Genomic DNA, 22646 nt, shown 5'->3' on the forward strand with positions numbered 1-22646 from the left:
TCACAGTTTTTATTTGATCTGTTTCCTACAACGTTATGATCAGGAATTGAAATAAAACCATCAATAAGTAGAGGATATTATCTGCTTCGCATCAACAGAATTCCATTCTGTAACACACTGTAGAATGTTGAATAAGAAAAAGATTGAACATAGCTTTGAACAGTTTGCCTGCCTTAAAAATAGCTGTGAACAGTTTGTCTGGCCGTACCACTACAAGCTTCTATAACGGATTCCGTTAATGAGTACGTATTTCTGCTTTTCCTCCACTATTGCATGACACCAATTTTCTCCAGCCAATGCCCGTTCATTACGCGTTATGATACCATCTCTATGTACAAGCCTTAGACAGTTTTGTCCAGTGCAGCAATTTCCTTTTACTTCTTATTTTTCATGCTAGAACTGGCAATTGGAAATGTAGACAGATAAAAAGGAAAAGAAAGATCGTGCAGAAGGAAAGATGTTTCCAAAATTGCTGCCTCGGCTTTAGCTATATTGGAATCTCGATTTTATGTCCCTTTTTTACGATTGTGTTGAGGGCGGGAACGCCCAGGTCTCTCTCGGCCCGGCGAACGCGCAGTTCTAGAGGCGGTCAATAGATGGCACACTCAGCTCTTTTTTTTTTTTACGTAGGGAACGCTCGCTCATGCAGTTGTCGGGGATACCGACAGAGAGCGCCGCAGTCGAGAGTTGTCGTGGCAGATTGACTAATTGGCTTGCTGCTGGGATTGTAATTTCCGTGAGTGGAGTAAATGTACCAAGAAGAAAGCATTACTTGCTTTCGTGTGTGTGAAAGCTTCTAGATGACATGGAAATGCCCCACTGTGCCGAGTCCGGTCCCGTCCCGTCTGGTTTCGTAAATTAGGAAGCCTGTCTTGACTCTCAAACGCCTGCCTTTTCTTGAAGTTACAAGTATAAGAGAACAAACTCACTTTTTTCAAATCGAACGCACAAGAGGAAAATCTATCCACTGTATATTGTATGGTACCTTGAAGATACATAGGGGTGTTAAGGTAGGGCTACGTACATTCTCGAGCTCGTTCATAGTTGGAGGTGGTGTGATCACCACGGTCAGACCATTTTTACTTTCCCATGCAACCATTGACTAGTGGTTTGGGACAATGTCGAGAAAATCCCATTCCAAATCTTTCTATCACCCACCCTGAACCTGGGTCTCCCACATGGCAGTTAGACGTCCTACCGACTTAACCATCGAATATTCAGACAGCCACCATCTTGTTATTTCTGAAAAAGTCTCATTCTAAATATTTGAAAGGATATTCAGTTGCTTGTTTATTCAGCATTGAAAACTATTAGCGCCTGATAATGCTGTTATCAGGGTTACTGGAAGAAGTTGAGAAGATGACATTAGGTGTTGTGAATCTTAATATCCTACTTTACAGCGATTTATTTTAATCATGGTGCCAGATTGACAGAAAACAACTACAGTGAATTCTACATAGAAGTATGTTACTGTATATTAATATCGCGGGTATAGTACACTCCTCTTCAGAAAAAGTGACACATACAACAGTTCAACCCTATAAATTGTGCTACTTTATGTAAACAGGAGTGTACAAAGAGGAACCTCATTACCCCGGCCAAGTAAAGTGGACAGTCGTCTGTTTTTTTCCCTCCCGCTTCCTCTTCGCTTTTGCCTATGCGTCCTGAGATACCATACCACATTCATTGCACTCGAATGCTTCGAGAATGGGATATAGTCCCGTGTTTTGTATGCAAGTGCTTCATTTTTTGGTAGTGATTGCTGCTACGACTGTTTCAAGCATTGCCATTGGCTGGTAGGTTTGTGGTGGTCAAGCTTATCGAACACAACTTAAACACCCATGGTGGTTAGGTTAGGCTTGTTTGGTTGGTTTGGTTCTCTTAGAAGACTACGAAGAATGGTTGTAGCAGCAATACCGACCTAATTTTTTATGCTTGTATTCAGAATACAGGGCCCGAAGTCGCCATGGCGCCCGAATATTCAAATTTAGTTCTAAACATATTTTTTAGAGTTCGCTTATAGAAATTTCCATAACTTTTTTTTAAAAAAAATAATGAGTACAGTATATTGATTTGATTTGGCTTATTTTGCTTCGCTTTCCTGCCACTTTTGACTAATTGCGAAGATGATGAGTGATGATATGATGAAATGGATGACAGGGACAAAGTACACCCATACCAAGGCCGGAATTCGAACCTGGGAACCTTGGCATACTACAGTATCTGTTTTTGTTGTTTTCTGTATTTTTGTGAAAAATCAAATATACACACATACAATTTCGTAACTATGACTGGGAGCTGGCTATTTCGACAAGTGTCCATTAAAAATGAATTACTTTTAATCCAGTATTCGTGTTTTAAGGTCTCATTTCAAATGTGTAGCTTTTTCTTAGTTTGTTCATGGTTAGCCCGTATTTAAAAGATAACGCCCCTGAAAAGAAATGAAGAAAGGACATCTACCCCTGCTTATATTTACACTGGATAGAGATGAAGGCCACGAGCTTTTGAGAGCGTTCCACATTCTGGCAATGCAGGGGCAGGGTTACAGCGCAAGAGGTAGATTGCGTCATTCACTTTCTCCCGTTCGCTTAATTTGAAAACTCTGCTACAGCACCACAGGGTTTTCCCTTTATAGGGGCAGCTGTAAATAAAGGAAACCTAGTTAAGGTGATCTTATATATTAATGCATTTTTCTCTAGTGTGTGTAAGCTTACGTCGTAAATTTGGTCACAATTATCTCTAGAACCAGTTGTCAAAAAATTGTCAATTTTTAACTGAGTACTGAGGAATGATGTTTCTAAAGAAGCACTGTTTTGATATTTTCATTTACTGCATCATCATCCCGAAAATCAACCAATGAATAAGACCGTTATGTGTTATATAAAACCATACCAAGGCTACAACAAATAAAATGTACTAAAATTCTCATATCTATTGCTGAAAGCTGAAGCTCTTAAGATCGGGGACTCGGCACTCATAAGGATAACACACAGCTCAATACTTTTTGTGCGTACAGACGCCAGTGTCTCGTTATCATGCAAATATGCAGTGACCGGAGTGTTGTACGTGAAAGGGAGTTCGACTGTTCTCAGGTCACCCCTGTCGCGCTCAACCATGACAATAAATATGGTTGCGTTTGGCCAACCTTCGTGGTTAGCACACACGCTACGACGCCAGGGGTTCCGGGTTCGAATCCCGGCATGCACATCCGTGTTATTTTGTGTGTCCCTTCATCAAATCATCACTCATAGCCATCTTCGCGATTAGCGAAAAGTGGCAGAAAAGCGAAGTAAGATAAACCAACTCAATCAATTTTTCACACTTGGGAAATTCATGATGCCATGATACAGCTCGGACCCTTATATTGCATCTGTTTTGTGAACATCACCGTGTATAGAGTAATAGAAATGAACAAACCAAGTACGGCCATACAGAGCGGATACTGGCAGTTGTAACACTTGAATGTCAACCACTCTTCCAACCTCGAATACTACATTGTCAGTCCAACGAGGTCTGGTGTCTGGACTCTCAACCATTTTATTATTTTTGCCACGAATAGGCGCCTATACTCCATCTCACTTCCTGCGGAAACCATACCACGTGCCACAGTTGACAGTCGAAAGTGTTGCCACATCTTTTCCTTCTGCTCGTCAGCTGGAAGGGACTGGACTGAATCATTCGCCACTCTTGAAAATAGAGTGAATAAGGGAAGAACGTCTGCCTTCGCAATCCTCTCTCTCTCTCTCTGTCTTGACAGTGGCAAGAGGCTTGGCAATTCTGCACTATCCTTCCTTTGTCGGTGTTTACTGCACCAAAAGATTTGTGGCTGTAGTTTTCCCTCCGACGAGGAAAACTGAGGACGTCGAAAAGAGGTGTGTTCTGTCTTCTACCCATATGTGTTGATTCTTCGTTCATCCATTTCGTTTTTGATTGATTTGCTTTAATTTACTTCGCTTTTTGTGCCACTTTTGGCTAATTTGCGAAGATGGGGATGAGTGATGATATGATGAAATTGATGAATGAACACTCAGACACCCATGCTCAGGCCGGGATTCGAACCCGGGACCCTTTACGTCGCAGCGCGATGTGCTAACCACTTCGCAACGGAAGCCGGCTCATCCATATCGTGTAATTATTATTTATCCTCATCAAGATTGCCTCAGATGGCGCAAAAGAGACGTAAAATAAAACAGGATGCTGCACAAGAATGACGTCATGGTGTACTAGGATGAGAACGAAATGCGTTTCGTAACGCTGAGACATGGAACCGTGGTGGAGCCTGTACTGCGCGAGTTGCTACGTAGTATTTTCCATGCCACAGCCTTGTTTGAACCCTGCGTATTATGTAACCCAAAGTGCAGAAACGTGTTGCAGGTTGCCTACAACCTGCAGTTGGAATGCGTCTGGACGAAAAAGCGACACGGCAGACTCCAACCACACACACCATCGAAGTGTTGCAATCAAACTAAGAATGAGTACATTTCTAACTTTTCAGAATTCAGATTATATTCGTGGCTCTTTCAAGGATGCATTTTAGAAAAATAGTTTCTAACTCTTTCCAACCCATGTTTTCCAAACATGCCTAAATTCAATCTAAATGCTTTGTATAGAGTTGGACCTACAGCTTACAAGACCCGAATCTACTGTGCAATGTGCCTCCACTGCGATCGAACCCGGAACCCTTTGGTTACCCAGAGACATCGGGAAACCAGTAAATTATTTCAGGGTAGCATTGATCATTAGACGGGGAGGAAGAAGATATGTATATATGTATACAACAAACTTCCATGTAGAGAGCATAAAAGCAAAGCACATTTGTTCTCAATCTTTAGCTCATTCAGGCCTCGTTCGATGCTTCGTAAAACTGCATTTTCTATCCTGTGTGTGTGACGATATTTTCAACCTCATAAGTAGCGGGAAAATTTTCCGAGCTTTCCTGTGATAAATTCACTTTCATCTTTACGGATTCCATGAAGTGAAAATGAACGACGTTGGCACGCGGAAATCTTTCCACCAATAAAGCCTCAATATGTACGGCCAGGCAAAGTTAATCTGGCATATGAAGGCACACAATGGGGTGGGTGTATGTGTGTGTGGAGGTAAGGCGGGACCCAGAGCTAGAGAGTGTCCAAGAAGTCACGCAACTGAGACTTTGAACGTATATAACTTTTGTATAAAAGCTATAATGACCCAAGTCTTACGTTAGGTATTAACTTTGTCAAATTTTTAAAATATTAAACAGAAAACCATGCTCTACATAATTCAGGCTAAGGCATAACAAGGTTTTTGTACGAAGTAAAAAGAAACATGGATATAAGACAGCTGTGGAGTCGCTTGCAATAAATTTCGATGGTCTCTGTGGGTATTTGTCGAATTATTAAAAGAAAGATAAAAGTTTACTGATTTATGAGTTACAGATGATTTTATGGGTTTAATTATGACTGTTCAGGCAATATCGGTCGTGTTAGAGGGCAGTACCTGGTGCGCCCGACATTAGTTATATGATTCAATCAATGCCCATATATAATCCCTACACTGTACCGTGTTATACAAAAGTTGATAATATATATACAAAATATGTGTGTGTAAATTACAATATAATACAATGCTGTAACTTTATCCCATATTGTGAGTGAACAATCGACAATTGTCATTTGCATAAAGCAAGTATTACTCATAATTAAGTTAGAATGTAGAAGGTATTTTAAATATTGTTCGTTTATTTTCACTTTCTGATTTACTTGTGTTTTGTATTGTATCCCACCCGTGACACCAAAAAAACAATTAATTTCTCCTTTAACTGTTGCATTTCCCCCTCAACTCCACTAGAATATTCAAATGTCAATTACCTTCTCTCTTTGTCTTAAATAATTTATTTTACATCATTTGACAATTCACAGAAATTAAGTGAAGAGGCAGTGTTTCGTCTGTCCCACCCGTGACACAAAATTGTTCACTTATAGCTACAAATCTGGGTAAAGTATTTTGAGGGTAGTTAGCTATGTTTGTTTCATATTTCATTGCACAGAAACTGTAAGAAAAATGTTGCTTAACTATCAGACTAGTTACTTTAATATAAAAAAAATGTAGTCCACGTGTCCAACCCGTGAATGTGGAATGCCTCATATATACGTATATATTCTCCTTGTTTGTGTGCGTGCGTATGTGTGTTGAAAAATGCAAATAAAGGTATTAATTTTGTCTACAATATATTATAAGTGAAAATCTTCTCGGTTAAATTTCTTTTAAACGGAGGAAATTTGGAAAATATATCAAGGTGTATGATTCTCTCTAACTATAGATTGTCCAGCGAAAAGAATAGACTGTTGCTTCAAATGGGCTTTTACTTTCCCTACTTCCTCCCTCTTTTTAAATATTGTTTTCACTACTGAGCGCAAAGGTGAACACACTTGCTTTTCTTTCGAATGTAAAACGCTATTCTGGAACTGGTTAAGCTTTCAGAGCAGCAAAATTTCCTTCCAGCAGCGCGTGTTTTTAATTTTGTTTATGCAGGGGCACGTGAACGGAGGGGAACGGCAAGCCCAGCGTTGTCGGCTGCTTTCCACCACACCCCCTCAGCCAGTACTGCGGTAGACAAAATTTCACGGAAGGAGAGGGTAACCGACCGTTGGTTTCGACGAGGAATGACTGTGGCGGATCAGTGCGTTGGGTTGTGTTGTGTTGTGTTGTGTTGTGCTGTGCTGTAAAAAACCGTTGGTTTTAATACTGAAATATGAGCGAAAGTAGTGTAAAGAAGAGACGGCGTGGTGAGGTTCTCAAAAGTAAAGAAAGGCAAATAGTAATGAATATTTTTGTTTATTTAAAACAGAAAAATCCGGATCGCAGTGTAAGTTGGTTAGCCAGCGAGACGGCGAAAGCAACTGGAGTTTCTCGGGCTACTGTGTATAAAATTCGGGGCGAGGTTTCTCAAGGTCCTCTTGAAACACCAGGTAAGAAACAACCCAGGAAAAGATCGTCAATTACAAGTAGAAATTTAAAATATAATGATTTTGTCAGAAGTGCTGTGCGACGTAAAGTTCACGAATTCCTTTTTAAAAACAAACCCCCAACACTTAATTCTGTTCTTGGTGCTGTTAATTCTGACTCCACATTACCGAATTTTAAAAGATCAACGTTTCATGTCTTTCTCAAAGAACTTTGCTTTTCGTATGAGAAAAGGGGCTAAAATCCATGTTAATGGAAAAAGAAGATTTAATTTCTCTTCGCCATACATATTTAAGACAGATTAGGAAGTTTAGGCGTGAAAATATAAATATTGTTTACACTGACGAATCCTGGGTGAACACCGGAACCTCAGTCAATTATGAATGGAAAGACGAGACAATTACAACTGCAAAACAAGCGTTTCTGGCAGGTTTTTCCACTGGTTTAAAAAATCCAACATCTCGCGGAGCGCGATACGCTTTAGTGCATGCGAGTAACGAACGCGGTTTTCTGCAAAACTCCCAACTTGTGTTTCAGTGCAAAAAGAATACAGCAGATGCCCATGATGAAATGGATGGAGAAAGGTATGAGATGTATTTTCGGGAACAGTTGCTCGGCAAGTTCCCTCCGGGATCTGTTATTGTTGTTGACAATGCCTCTTATCATAGCCGCAAGCAAGAGCCAATGCCGACAACCTCGTGGAAGAAGAATGATTTAAGAGAGTGGTTGAAATCTCATGGGATTCGTTATGATGACGACATGTTACGGAGAGATCTTCTGGAACTTACAAATATTCATAAAATTAAGTACGATAAGTATATGATCGATGAGATGGCAAAACAGATGGGGCATACGGTGCTTCGTTTGCCCCCATATCATTGCGAACTGAACCCGATTGAACTTGTGTGGTCACAGGTTAAGCATTATGTGCGGTGTAACAACACTCCATTCAAAACTAAATACATTGAAAATATAATCACTGAATCATTTAAGACAGTAACAGTTGAAAACTGGCAAAATTACGTAAAACATGTCATGGACATAGAGAAGGAAATGTGGAATGTAGATGAATTGCAGGATGAAGTTGATAAGATAATAATCCACTTGGGTGAAGATTGCAGCGAGAGTGATGATCTGACAGAAGAAAATGATTCTGGTGATTATTCTGCAATGGAAGGAATTAACCCCCTGGAGTGACATGTGAGAGACAAGTAAGTTCATTAAGAATTATTCTTTCAGTTTATGTAATTTTGTGAATTTGTTTCTGGTTTTTAATAATAGCTCACCGTGAACTTATTTCTTCAATTTGTACGTACCCGCGATTCAAGCGCCACGCACGTTTGATTGGTCTTGTACTTTCACTGCCAGCAGGTCCGTTACTTACCCCCGGCGGCAAGCGGCAACGCTGTTCTCATATACCCAACAGTCTATTCTTTTCGCTGGACAACCAATAGTCAGTATAAAGCTACATATTCCTCTACAATGTTGTCGAACACATCGGCTGAAAATTGAATATAAATTGAATGTGTGTAGCGCCACTAACAGTACGCATATCAACTATGTTAGGTACGTAAATAAACATTTTGATGTATTGGTAGATACATTCTAAGGAAATATTCTCAAACTTCCAAGTTATTGGTTTTTCTTGACACCCTGTACAACACTAGTGTGTGTTAATGGTTGTGCTGGACGTTGACTGTATCTAGAAGAAGAATTGGCAACAACGGTCCCCTACAAAAATCTGTCTACGCCCGTGAGCTCTCCTTCCATCGCGATTCCGGTAATTTTTGCGTTGTACTTCCCGTGTTATAGAAAGTTATATCATCGTTGAACTTCTGGGACAATATCCAAGGGCAAAGGAACAGATATCGCCGCCGTGTCAGAAATAGAGGCGGATGGGAGGGTTTATTTGGCGGCGGAGCAGCGCAGCTGGGATTCGCATGCAGAAAGCCTCCTCCCCCCCTCCTTCCCGTCTCGCAACCACGCCGTCAGTTCGCCAAGTTCGTATCGCGCTCCACGCATGCGCAGACCCACGCTCGCGACCTACTGACCCAGATAACCCTCCTGCCTTGCCGCTTTTTGGCGCTTACGAAGCAGTGTTGCCATAAGGGGATGGCAAAGTGTCCCTTTTGACCGAAATTTTCCCTTTAGTGAAGATATCGAAATTCGAATGTACCCATTAATAACCTCTGCTTAATTGTATTGATGATTCATTTTACTCTCCGATGAGGTAATGGTAACGATGTCGCCTTGTAATCATGGTCTCCCGGGTTCGAGCTTCGGAGGAGGCACATACTGATTCGGGTTCCACTTACAACTATAGATCCTGGTAGGCTATTTGTGCATAAAGTAGCCTCGGAACAGAACTTACTAATGTAGCTAGTGTCTTGCGTTAGATTGCCCTTAATTCTGACCTCAGCAAAGAAGTTAATACAGAATGTATAAGAAGGCAATGTCTTCATATTTAGTATACTCTATAGAAAAAATTGGTTGAAAGAAGTTGGGGAAGGGGGAGGTTATCACCCATCAACTCCCCTCCCCATACTCGACACCCTTCTTAGATTGCAACACTGGTATCTCATCAGATTTCATATCATCCAGCTCCACGATGAGAATGTTATTTTCATTCATTTTCGTTATTAGATTGTATGCTTTGATTTGCACCTAAAATTTTTACGTTATTATTAGATTACATGCTGTCATGTGCACCTAAAATTTTTATGTTATTATTAGATTGTATGCTTTGATGTGCACCTAAAATTTTTACTTTGTTATTAGATTATATGCTTTGATGTGCGCCTAAAATGTTTACGTTATTATTAGATTGTATGCTGTCATGTGCACCTAAAATGTTTACGTTATTATTAGATTGTATGCTGTCATGTGCACCTAAAATTTTTACTTTATTATTAGATTGCATGCTTTGATGTGCACCTAAAATTTTTACGTTATTATTAGATTGCATGCTGTCATGTGCACCTAAAATTTTTACGTTATTATTAGATTGCATGCTGTCATGTGCACCTAAAATTTTTACGTTATTATTAAATTGTATGCTGTCAAGTGCACTTAAATTTTTTACGTTCGCCCCTCCCTCGCCTCCATCACTAAGAAAAGGACATAATATTTGTGTAAACCAACGAGTAATTTCACTAATTAGAATATTGCAGATTCTTTTTGGAACACCTTGTGTAAATGTTTGTAAGAGTTCCCTTATTAACGACAACTTGATTTGGATTCTACCGCAGAACCTTTTGACTTATCGTAGTAATCTGCCGGTGTAGTAATCTGAGAGTTCGTGTTCGCACACTTTATCTCTTTTTCATCACCCCTGTATAGAAATATGTCGGAAGGACTCTTCCCCCTCTCCTCTTTTCGGAGACGACTGCCATGGAAACGGTGCATACACGTGGGTGCCTCAGCTCATCTTTCTGGGCATGGTCCATCGATTCTGCACTGTTGCCAGCGCTTGGTGAATTATGGGAAACAAAAAAAATATCGTCAGGGTGCAAAATCATTGAAGACTGTTGGGGGGGGAGGAAAATCTTACACCCCACATATACACATAAACTATAATATGGTATACCTATTTATGATGTTATTAAATACATATGAAGTAGCAAACTGATACCTTTACCAACTGGTTAAAGATTTCGATAAATTATGAAATAGTTTTATTATTCGTAACATAAATCAATTAGATTTCATAGTTGGGTTTGTCTTAACATTCTTGTTTTACTTTTATTGTGGGTATATTGCTAGTGTAGATCTGTTAATGATCGAGAGAATGAAAGAGAGATCATGCATGCAACACTTATAGCCACACTACTATGTGTGTGTTTTCGATATTGTCCTTAGTAAAGTATATTTGAAGACAAAAGTAATTGCTTATCTCTGGTTGTTGCAACGAAAACTCTCCCTCCAGAAATGTTTGGCGTGTTTTATTTAGAACAAGATTGTTCGTGGGGGAAATACCCCTGCACCTCCTTCCAGGATTTCGCACCCTGTGTGGAGGGAAGTTGAGTTAGGGTCCCATTAACAATCTCGCCATTTGTGGAGGTGATCCGATCCGCACTATCCTTTGGCCGCCTGGTGTCCTTTTCGAGAGGCACCCAAATATGAATTAATCTGCAAAATTGCAGGATAACGAGGTTCTGGCGCTTGGATACACGGCCAGTATAATCCTCTGTGCAGTGGCTGCGATTGGGGTCCAAAAGCAGGGGGGTAAGGGCAGTTTACTTTCCCTTGGTAGATAAGGTTTAGCATAGTGCAGGGGCAAAAGTGGCAAAAAGGGGGGTTATACTTATTAGTAAGGAGTCTGTTTGGGAAATTGAGTGAGAACGTCTTCATTTTTGTCTTATTTAACGGAGTTATCCTCGGATTGTGTGACGGGCACAAATAGCCGATGCGCTGACGTGCCCGTATAGAAAAAAAATCAAAATCCAAGGTTGCTGCCGGGTACGCAATTATTAGAGGCTGGGTGATTCCCAGACATGAAATTACCCGCTCCGGGAATCAAACCCGGGCCTCCCGCATGGCAGTCAGACGACATACCCACTGGATCACAGTGGTTCTGTCTTCTGTTTGCGTGCATTTTGATTTCAATTCATTACCCTCATATTGTGTGAAACTAGATGCGCACGATAATGGATAATTCCCTTCATCCTTTGCTTTCATCTGTACACGTATGACTATAATGCCAAAAGACATGAATACCTACCTGAAACCACTTATATATTGACAGACTTTCTGACCGACCGCCCCAAGATGAATTCCGGATTTTTATGTAATATCAAAGTACAAAATGTACATAAAGATTTTAACAATAATTGATAAAATATGTATTATAAAGGATATGTAACCAAATATCTAGTATCAAAGAATATGTACTATTAATAATAATCGAGGATTCAAGCAATTTCAAGAATTCTGCTAGATATTTATTTTATTTGAACACATTCAACATAAGTTATTGGAAGTAAAATTTGTATAAAATTTATACTCAAAAAAGCACATAAACGTGCACATATTTAAGAAACGAATTTTATAAACTATTAATTACTTTTCACATCGCAAATTATTGTAGAATATGTAAATATGTAAGAGGGCTCTATGTAACTTTCGAAACATATTGTAAAAAAGAAAGCTATAGAAAGAACAATCTAATGAAAATACATAGCTACTTTTGTACTTTTTGTACAAGGGAACATATTGTGTAACTCTCTACGTACAGGAGAGCAGTTTCCTTGTCCACCGATGCCAAGTTTCTAGGTGCTTTACCTAAACCTAAGAGCGAGACGAAAATATGTATCCAGAAGGGGCGGTGGGGGGAGGGACTCCAGCATCTTTCGACTTGGCAGTCAATTTTAGCTGACCGTAAGCACTAAGCATCTCACTGATTAGAAAATATGACATCACATGAGCTACAAATTTTCTTCATTATGTTTCAGAGATCGAAAATATAGGAATAAGGATCGATGGGAAAAAAATACCGAAATATGTTGTTTTATATAAAGTAAATTAGCAAATATGTAAAATATGTAACATAAAATACAAAATCATGTCAGTTATATAATTCGTTGACATTATCCGAGCTCTAGTAATGTTTAATAACTGAAATGATGAAAATTCCAATGTGTGTTTCATCGATTCAGAGATAAGCCTTAACTGTGGCGAAATAAATGGTTTTTTTTTGTTTTTTTTGCATGCCCAATCGATTGTGAGATCTCGCCATAGTTGAAAGGGAAACTAGCCAATGCCCCACCCTCTCCCTTCTGCAATCAGAGTTGCCAGGTCAACTGGTAGAAAAATCGCTTGCAATGTAGTAACAATGCTAATTACCGACATTCCTTTGTATTAATCAGACGATATTTAGACAGTCCTCTAGCTTCACAAATTCGAACATAAATAGTGTCAACGGTTTGTGCACAAAGGCAAAAGGAAGTGAAATTCATATATTTTGGAGAAGCGGTTTGAGGGGGGGGGGACGAGGGTGCATAAACGAGACATATATGGTGAAAAACATTTGTGTGCACAAATTTGCCGTTTTGTACACCACGGGAGGTATTAGCACCACTGTCTCTTTTCGAGAAAGCGTGCATGCGTGTAAGTGGGGATTCCAACATTTAGACCCCCCAAGAAAATATTTTTTTCAATTTTACTATTTTCTGTGGGCGCAACAAACGAAACTTGTGTTCAGATGCACCTTTGGCATAATTTCTGTTGGAATTCTCGAAGAGGTGCATGTCCAATGTCGTACCCAGGAATTCCATGTAGAAAAGGTTGGTAAAATTTGCCCTCTTGTCACTGTACCCAACATACGTACACGTGTGTGCGTGCGTGCGTGCGTGTGTATACATATAAAGCAGATGGTCTGTCTATTGGCGTAGTAGTCGTCGCTTGTAATCAACGAGTCCCGCGTTCGATTTCTGGTGGACCACATTGCTCAGTGGTTCGGATCCCACTTTAAACTGTAGATCCAGTACCGATTAGCCTGTCTGTGCATGAACGCAGTAGCGGCTCGTGCCTAAAATAACAGGTGAAGAAGTATATTTATAGGCAATGAAAACAAATAGTAAGTGCCAGTGCCCCCCCCCCCCAATTTAAAACGTCTTTTTTGTCTTCATCCGTCCATCTGGAAAATGGTGTCTGCAACAAATTACACACTAAGTCATTTACTGGGTTCATTGTAGAAACCACAGCTCAACACATGAACACAACACACGATAGGAAACGCGAAACACACACGCGGAACAAGATCTCGCGAGAACGCGAAGATTTTGCCACAAGCACTGGATGCGATGTTTTCTCCGACGAGAGAACTGATTCACGTAGAGGGCGACACCATGTTCAAGGCCAACGCTAGGTGACGTCACCGTTGCCATGACAACCGGCTAAGTCTTCCGCACCCTGGCGAGGTTTGCTCTTCGACGAACTCACGTGCGTAGCGCAGAGCGGCGTAATTTGAGTATTATCGCGTACGTTCTGCTGAGAAATAGTTTAATTTAACAAGCAAATGAAAAATGTCAATATTAATTTGAAAATTAGGTGAAAACATCTGCACTTGTTGCACTTGGCCAGCCGCCACTGGCATGAAGTGGACTTAAAGCAAAAATTCAAAGATATAAAGGAGAAGTAACGGACTCCAGAATACAGTCGTAATGATAGTCGATATGCTGTCACGCGTCACGTGATGACTGAATTGATTGAGTTACTTCACGCCGATATTATTCCACGTTTGGCTAATCGCGACAATTGGGGTGAATGGTCACGATGGCATGGATGAGGAGACAGTCACAAACGCATACAGACAACAAGAACAATTCCCACTAAGGATTATCCTAGCATCAGGTCCAGTCACCAGAGCCTCGTTAGTCTGCAAAAGGCGTGACATTTTGAAAACTCACGCCCTCGTAGGGCTGTTGCACCAATAGTTTCTTCCCAAAAATATCTGCTAGTATCTGTATCAACGTCCCGTCGATTGCGTATCAGTTGCAGTTGGATGATCTTTAAAACAGTTGCAGTTGGATGATCTTTAAAACTGTTGGTCCAGTCCCAGTATCCCAGTCTATTTCAGTATTTTGATAAGGGCTTTATTTTCGAAATAATGCTCAAGATTCAAATATGGTGCTCTCCCGATAGAAACGGTGCGCCTGGCAACCCTGGGCAGAGCTTGTCGGGATGCTGTGCTGCGTGGGGGGAGGGACAGGCGGGAGAGCACCACGTGCGTGACCCGTCACGTGCTGGCGGAGCAGTTGCTTTGCAGGGTACGGCGAGTTGTGTGAAGTTGCATGCACACTCTCTTCCCTACCCCCTCCGCCCGACACCGCTTTGATACAGATATAGCCGGGGGAGGGAGAGGAGTGCATACAATGAAGCGCTCTGCGTATGCGTCGTCCGGTCGGGTGATGCTATTTCGCAAACCCATCTTGATTGCGTGTTTGGATGGTCTGCGGAAGGGGAAAACGCTATCTTTTTTAAATATATCAATGACGAGGCCTGAGTTTTCAGCTGGAAATCTGCGGAAATGATGGGGGAAAGATGGAAATGTGCTTCGAACAGTGTCGTCAACATCAGTAAATTCAGTTTAGGGTGTTTTGGGCATTGATGTTCCCAGCTCAGACTAAAATTTCTCCAGGCGGGAGAGAATGATAGGAACAGAGTAGAAGAATAATAATGCTGAGAGATAAAAATGGAAAAAAGTAGAGAAAGAGTGTGACAAGAGCAAAATAGAAAAGCGGAAGAAGGATGGGATAATTAGGAAAGGGGAAGATATTGCTGAGGGGAAAATACAGCTCACCGCTCACGAGAAGATCCCTAAATGAGGGGAGAGGACGAGCGGAGGGTCAGGGGAAGACCGGTCTATTTGCAGATTTTAGGGGTAGCAGGAAGTCTTCCGTTGCGGTCATTGTTGTTGTGGAAGTGCTTTTGCGTGGGTGTTTCATTGTGATTTTTCGTGGTGTTCGTGGTGTTGTAAGAGTTATGGCAGGTGTAAGGAGGAAAGGTGCTACTGTGCATAGTGAAGCGCGTAATATTGTCAGCAAAGTAATTGACTTTTGCGATCGTGAATCTGAAGAGAAGCAATATTTGCTGCCAATTACACAGAGCACCAAGCGTGCGTCTGCAGCAACAGGTTTGTCGGAGCCGACAATCAAGAGGATTCGGAAAGAATCGCGTGAACGAAATGAGCGGTCACCGATGAGAAAACTAGTTTCCCCTGGAAAGATTAGGAAAAGGCCACCTTACCGTAATGTGACTCTCGATGATTTTGATATGAATGTAATCAGGAATTCAATTCGTGACATGTAGAGGCAACGCGTTTTCGGAACAGCTCTGAGTTCTGTCGCTTCGCTAGTCAGCGAGCCTAAAATGGTCTTCTTCCTTCTGACGGCGTAGCAGGTTGCGCAGAACGACATGCTCAGAAATCATTCGTGAAAGTGATACCGAGGTGCGAGGATCTGGTGCTAGACTTGAGCGTGCTGCTGAGTGTATGGAAGTGCGATTTCGTAGTGTGTTCCTCACATAAAATATGCCTCCTGTTCATTCCAAAGTTTATCGTAGAACGCTTAGGGGACAAACGCGTGAAGTTGTGGCAAACGTCTTGAAATTCATGCAAGAAGAGGCTGACCAAAATGATTTGAAGTTGCATCTTAAAAAAGTTATTGACCGTGTTTGTGCTGCGACAGGTGTATCTTTAAGTACGGTAAAATCAATTAAGAAGGAAAGTTCGGCGGTTCGTGCTGGAACATCGTCATCATACAGCACGCCCCGTAGAAATAAAAATCGTCCGCGGCCGTGTACAGATATAGATGATTTTAACATGTGCGTTGTTCGGAGAACTATTAATGAATTTTACACCGTAGACAGGCAAGTCCCAACAGTAAAATCTGTGCTTGCAAAATTAAGGAAAACCATCGGATATAAAGGGCAGGCAACCAGTTTATTGAAGATCTTCAAAAAACTTGGGTTTAGGTGGAAGAAAGTGGAAACTAATAGACGTGTGCTTATTGAGAGGAATGACATTCGGAATGCAAGGATTGCTTATTTACGGGCCATCAGTAGATATCGTCGGGAAAGCCGTCCTATTGTATACACCGATGAAACATACATTCATAGTTCCCACACAACCACTAAAACATGGTGCGACGATAGTCTCGAGGGCCTGAAATCTCCAATATCCAAAGGGCAATGTCTCATTATTGTCCATGCAGGCAGCGACAAGGGGTTCATCCCTAACGCCCTTCTGAAATTTAAATCCAAGATAAGATAAGAGAAATGGCCATTCCAAATTTACCCTCAAATTCCGTCTTCGTAATCGACAACGCATCCTACCACAATATTCAGAAGGAAAGATGCCCTTCGTCTAACACCAAGAAAAAGGAAATGCAAGAGAGGCTATTAAAAAACAATATACCATTTACGGACGATATGTTCAAGCCTGAACTATACAGCCTTATAAAACTGCACAAACCGAAGATAAAATCATACATTTTAGATGAACTCATGAATGAACATGGCCACACTGTCCTTCGCTTGCCTGCATATCATCCCGATTTAAATGCTATAGAGAAAATTTGGGGTATTTCTAAACAATGGGTTGCAAATCGCAATGTGACTTTCAAATTAAATGATGTGTGGGAACTGTATAAGGAAGGGTTTTCGTGGAGATGAAGAATGGGAGTCATGTTGCAGCAATGTTAGAAAAACTGAGGAACAATACATTCGGACGGAGGGTTTGCTGGAACCAGAAATAGAGCGTCTGGCTTTCAGGGTTGGCGACAGTAGCAGCAGTGCGGACGATTCATTGTCGAGTGCAGAAGATTCTTGTTGCGAAATGTCCGATTCAGGTTCCGAACTTGACGGCATCGAAGACCTGGAATAAATCATTGGTTTCTTCATTTGATCGTATTTGCAGTATTTACAACACATAAGGTAAGCTTATTGTATTGTTTTCGCTAGTGAGCTTTTGTTGTTCTACAATTCTGCATTGAGTCATTGTTACCCACTGTTTTTTTGTTCACTTGCAACGCTGCTTGAGAATTGTAAACACGCGCCAACAGTCACGCGTTGCAACTCCCTCACCAGCTGATTCGGTTTATGTGCGACTCGCTTTCAACTTGCGCATAAGAACACCTCAGAGATGTTCCGAAAACGCGTTGCCTCTACATAAGTGAAAAAAGTGTGCCGACCTGTGGTAAACTTTTGTCTGTCATACGACAAAAAATTAATTTCCCGTGGAAGGAGGATTCTTTGCGTCGTTTGATGAGAAGATCCGGCTTTGAATGGAAGACCTGCAGGAACAAAAGGACAATTTTAATGGAGAGACCGGACATTGTGACATGGCGGAGCAGATATTTACGTGCCATAAAACGATTTCGGGAAGAGAATCGCACGCTTGTGTATGTTGACGAAACGGCTGTGGACACCAATCTAATATCAAACAAATGTTGGCAGTCAAATGATATTTCGGGTGTGATATCTAACGCAAGTTCTGCACATCGATTCATTGTTGTCCACGCAGGTTGCAGTAATGGGTTCATTCCCAATGCAAGCCTGATCTATAAAGCAGGCTGCTCCACAGGAGACTACCATGGGCAAATGAACAGCTCAAACTTTGAGAAGTGGCTGACAGAGAAGCTGGTCCCGAATATACCCCATCGGTCCGTTGTCATCATAGATAATGCTCCTTATCATACTGTGCAGGTGGATAAGGTTCCCTCGAGCTACAGCCTTAAGTCAGACATGGTAACGTGGCTGACAAATCATAACATCCCGTTCGACGCAAGCATGAGGAAAGTCGAATTGCACGAACTAATACAGGCTAATAAGCCACAAGAGAAAACCTTCCGTGTGGACAAGACACTGCAGCAGTATGGCCATACAGTGCTCCGTTTACCACCTTATGCATGCGATTTGAACTCCATCGAATTAGCTTGGGCGAAAGTTAAAAAATATGTGCGGGATCATAATATATCGGGATCGCTGTCGGTATCCCAACTACATAATCTCACTATACAGGGAATTGCATCTTGCAACCAAGAGGACTGGAAGGGGTACTGCGCGCACGTGGAAAAACTTGAGAAAGAGTACTGGGAAAAGGACGGACTGATGGAAGACGAGGTCGAACGAATAATTATTTCTTTTGGAGGAGCAGAGGACAGCGACAGCGACAGTTCTTCAGAAAGCACTACAAGCTGCAATGAAGAGGATGATGGAGAGGATGATGATCTGGCACAACCTCTTTCATAAATGCAGTAAGTTTGGCCAATTTTGATTTTCTTTATTAAGTTTTGAGTTATGAATTTGTTTATTTCTCATTGGTTGTTTTTTGTTTTTTTCCTATCTTCAGTGTACAGCATATTTTTGTACTGCTTATCCTGTACATTATTCAACCGTGTAGTGTCGGAAACGTTCGAATAAAAGAAATGATCAACAATGTCGATATGAAACAATCAGCCCGAAAATTTTCATGGCCAACCTAGACCGACAAAGTAATGTTTACCATTGTTGCATTTGTAGTTTTGCACATTGTAAGTGCAAATAAACATTCTCGCTTTCGCAATTCTTTTTTTCTTTACCATTTTCTTCGAACGCCAGTGCTGTAATAGCCAATTCCGTCGTTGAAAATATCTTAAACATTGTAGTTAGTACAATCGGCAGGCTCTTTATTAAAAAAAAAAAATAATTAGAAAATCAGAGTACTCTGTCACGAAATCAACACCAGATTGACGATGATTAGGCTATACCTTGACCGCTAATGTGGATACCCCCTGACCGAGCGTGGACAGTGATTTGAGCGTTGCTTGAGAGTAGATGAGATTCAAGCCTTACAGCTTACAGCGAGACGACAGCGCTTGTTTCTGACCCACGGTGCACTCCCCCAACCCTAATAGTGGAGTCGCCTGCCGCTACGTCACTCGACTTCCGGCAGGGATCTTCTCCTGAGCGGTGGGCTGTAGAAGTAGGGAGAAAGTACCGAAAGATGGAATAAAAGGAGAGAAGGAGTGTCAGAGAGAGAGAGAACGTGTGTGTGTGTCGGGAGCTTGTTGTGAGGAAAATTAATGAAAATACTCGTGGACAATTTGCCGAGCAATACTTGTACATCTCACTGTACCACTTGCAATCAGTGGCGTATACTTTTTTCTATCTCTGGCCTATCTCACCATAACGTAATGTTCGAATAGACGAAATTTCTGTCTGTATTCATTACCAGACTGTTGCATAAGATTCTCTTTCTATTCAATCTGGCAACAAACGATGGGAGCTGGATGCATTGCTGAGCTTTCAGGGCAGGAGGAGAGGCCTTTGTTCCTTCGCAGAATCTTGAAGCAAGGTTGCCAACTCTTGTGGCGCCATCTTATTAAAATGAACAATTTTATGCACATTTTCTATTGTTTTCTCTGTATTTGTCTCTGGGCTTCGTAGATAGAATAGAATATTCGCTCCTGGTGGCAATATTTATAAATTCCAGGTTTCGAATTCAATTTTTTTAAAAAAAACTGTGAAATGTTTCGTATGATAAGTGTGCAAATACATTAAAAAAGCTTTGGGTGTATATTATATTCTTGTAATTTCTTTCCAGGTAAGTACAACGTCAACATCAGTAGAATTTTTCCATTTCTAACCTGTGAGACTGCACAAGCAAGTAAGTACGAGAATTTCCTTTATAATATTTATCTTCGCGTTTACACCGAATGTTACCAACAAATGTTAACAACTTTTTGTTACTAACCCGGTTAACAACAGATGTTGTCAACAAATGTTGGTAACCAGGACACTAGTTTGACCTTATTTTTGTTAATATCTTTTGTTAACATTTTGGCTGCATGATATCAGTTGGCTGCAAGATGCTGACTGTGGAGGAAGTTGTACTCTCTGTGACAGCATGTGCATTTTGGCGCAAGAGAGAAGAGGATGATTCTGGGTGAGACCTTCACTACGGGCAAGAGCTAATTATAGCGGAAGTGACGTGTTAGTTTTTGTCTGTGGATAGGTTTGGTCTCAAAGGACAGGCTTGTCGCGGAACAATTAAACTAAGTTCAGCACTTGATCCTTTGACCACTCCATCTCACTCAAAAGATTTTCCATGATAAATAAATTACAAAACAAAACACATCTCGCTCTGGCGACTGGCCCCATGGCCAGTATAATTCTGTGTCGTCCTTATTTGTGCCGAGCGCCCTTTTTAGCCTCAGCTTTTAAACAAGGTAAGGAAATTTTAGTTTTCAGACACGCTTTTATTTTTGTTATGATAAGGGGCTGGACTCCGTATAGTGTGACGGGTGCTAAATAGCCTCAGTGCTGACGCACCCAAACATTTTTAATTCAAATTGAAAAACACCTCGCTCTCGCTGGCTGGCTGTCACTGGCGGGAGGGGAAACGGGGAAAATGTTGCTAACATTATTTGATCTTTACCGACTTCTTGTGGATAACAAAATTTCTGTTGCTAACATGAGTTGTTGATAAATTCAGAAGAGTTTTTTGAAATGCTACCAACACTTGTTGGTAACATGTGTTAGCAACCCCGGTGTAAACGCGGCTTAAGGTAAGTAAAAGTGACCTAGCGTAACTCTATGATAAAGTCTGTAATGTTCATAACGACATGTTCGTATCAACACTACAACCCCAAAATACATTCAAGGTAATTACGGATAACTTTGCAATCTTTTGAATGCACAATTAAAGGTTTGTTCGCGTTCAACATGGTGATTTAATTTTCCTTTCTACTGGTGACAATTGATTTTAAATACACGCAGTGAGCCTAGATAGGCGAGGAGCAAAATGCTCAAATCCCTGATAGGAGGTTCAGCAACACTTTTTTCTTCCCAGGATGGTGCAGGGACAAGTCTCGTAAGCCAAGTAGCGCAAGTAAGTTAACGAACAGTTTCCGCCGGGCTCTTCCCTCCGATTCAGTGTTGCCAACTTAGCCCTTTTGGGGCCAGGTCTGGCTCTTTCGTGCACTAGTTCGGTTGTGAACTGGGGCGCCCGCCCCCATTCCCTACTATGATGACATCACTGGCTCCGGCCCACGTAGACCAACTTTTGCCATGAGTATACATTTTGCACGTGACGTGATATTGTTATTTTTTTATCCGGAAATCATTTTTTTTTCCGATTTCATACGACCATCGGTGGATTATTGAGATCTGTGATGCCGCCGGAAAAATTAGAATAAATTGTCATTACTTTAAAGTTGACAGTAATAGCAGTCAGTGCACCCACCCCTTTGACACCTAAAATTACCCTAGGAAGCACTTTATCCAGCCTTCGTAAATCTAGCTCCTTGAAAGTCAGTTTATTTCAATTTAATGTGAAATTTAGATCTTTCATGCTCATCAGGTTTGGCAACACTGCCAGGATGGCCGTAGGAGTCAAGGAGAAATGAATTGCACTTATGGGAGCATTATTTGATTTGTTCTCTTGGGAATAACAAACTTCCGATGGAAAAAGATATCAACGGAAAGAGGGCAGTTTGTTGAAGCTTTTACCAGCAGAGAAGTCAAAACTTCCATTTGATTAGCTGGAAGTTGAAGTCGAGATTTTTTTCTCCATAAGGAATACATGGGATTCTGAAAATTCTCACTCATCATATTTTTCAAGTATCGTGTCTAGCTTAATAATCGACATAAAAAAAAAAAACGCTTCCATTTGTAGCATGGGGAGAAATTCATACTCATACGCTCAGATTTTTTTTTAGTAGCAGTGCCCATTCCGACGGTATTGAAATATATGTACACATGGTGCGTAACTGTAACTTCTCACCTTAAAGAAAATGAAGAAAAGAGCCTTATATTACTTTCCAACTCCACTTCCAAGTTGGGAAGAAGAAAAGTTCCTTTATCGCTTACGGCGTTACAGAGTCGCTTTCAAGGTAGTTCGTGTTGAAGGTTGAATCGTAACTTGTTCAGTCGACCCTCCTCTGTAGGTCAGTGACTGTTCTGTAGATAGAACGACCTCGTGTTGTTTGACCTTCCCCAGTACAATGATACGGATCTGAAAATAGCTGACCAATGGTTCTCTAGTTCTAAGGTGGCATACACCCGTCGTTTGTCACCTGTCAATATCTCAAGCTAACCAGATACAAGAAGATATAATTCGACGCCATTGTGCCGTTAAAAACGATTTAACGAAAGTAACAAGGTTGCGCACGTGTTATTTACACAAAGATAGATTTCGCAATATCAACTCTTTTCACGTCGTT

General features: G+C 41.1%; 3 protein-coding genes across 3 annotated transcripts in view; 2 read left to right on the forward strand and 1 right to left on the reverse strand.

The window, feature by feature from the left end:
• The first annotated feature begins 7515 nt into the window (after positions 1 to 7515).
• Positions 7516 to 8142, forward strand: LOC146002149 (uncharacterized). The gene has a single exon (XM_083139867.1). The coding sequence runs from the start codon at positions 7516 to 7518 to the stop codon at positions 8140 to 8142; it is 627 nt and encodes a 208-aa protein (XP_082995993.1).
• Positions 8143 to 17760: 9618 nt separating this feature from the next.
• LOC146002150 (uncharacterized) lies at positions 17761 to 18693 on the forward strand. Its single transcript, XM_083139868.1, has one exon. The coding sequence runs from the start codon at positions 17761 to 17763 to the stop codon at positions 18691 to 18693; it is 933 nt and encodes a 310-aa protein (XP_082995994.1).
• Positions 18694 to 19278: 585 nt separating this feature from the next.
• LOC146002151 (peregrin-like) overlaps positions 19279 to 22646 on the reverse strand; it is a 67221-nt gene continuing 63853 nt past the window's right edge. Inside the window, exon 19 of the mRNA XM_083139870.1 lies at positions 19279 to 19397. Coding sequence (XP_082995996.1) covers positions 19279 to 19397 — 119 coding nt within the window. The remainder of the gene's footprint in view (positions 19398 to 22646) is intronic.

The sequence above is a fragment of the Lepisma saccharinum genome, chromosome 18 (assembly GCF_977018435.1).
Source record: "Lepisma saccharinum chromosome 18, izLepSacc3.1, whole genome shotgun sequence".
Lineage (NCBI taxonomy): Eukaryota > Metazoa > Arthropoda > Insecta > Zygentoma > Lepismatidae > Lepisma > Lepisma saccharinum.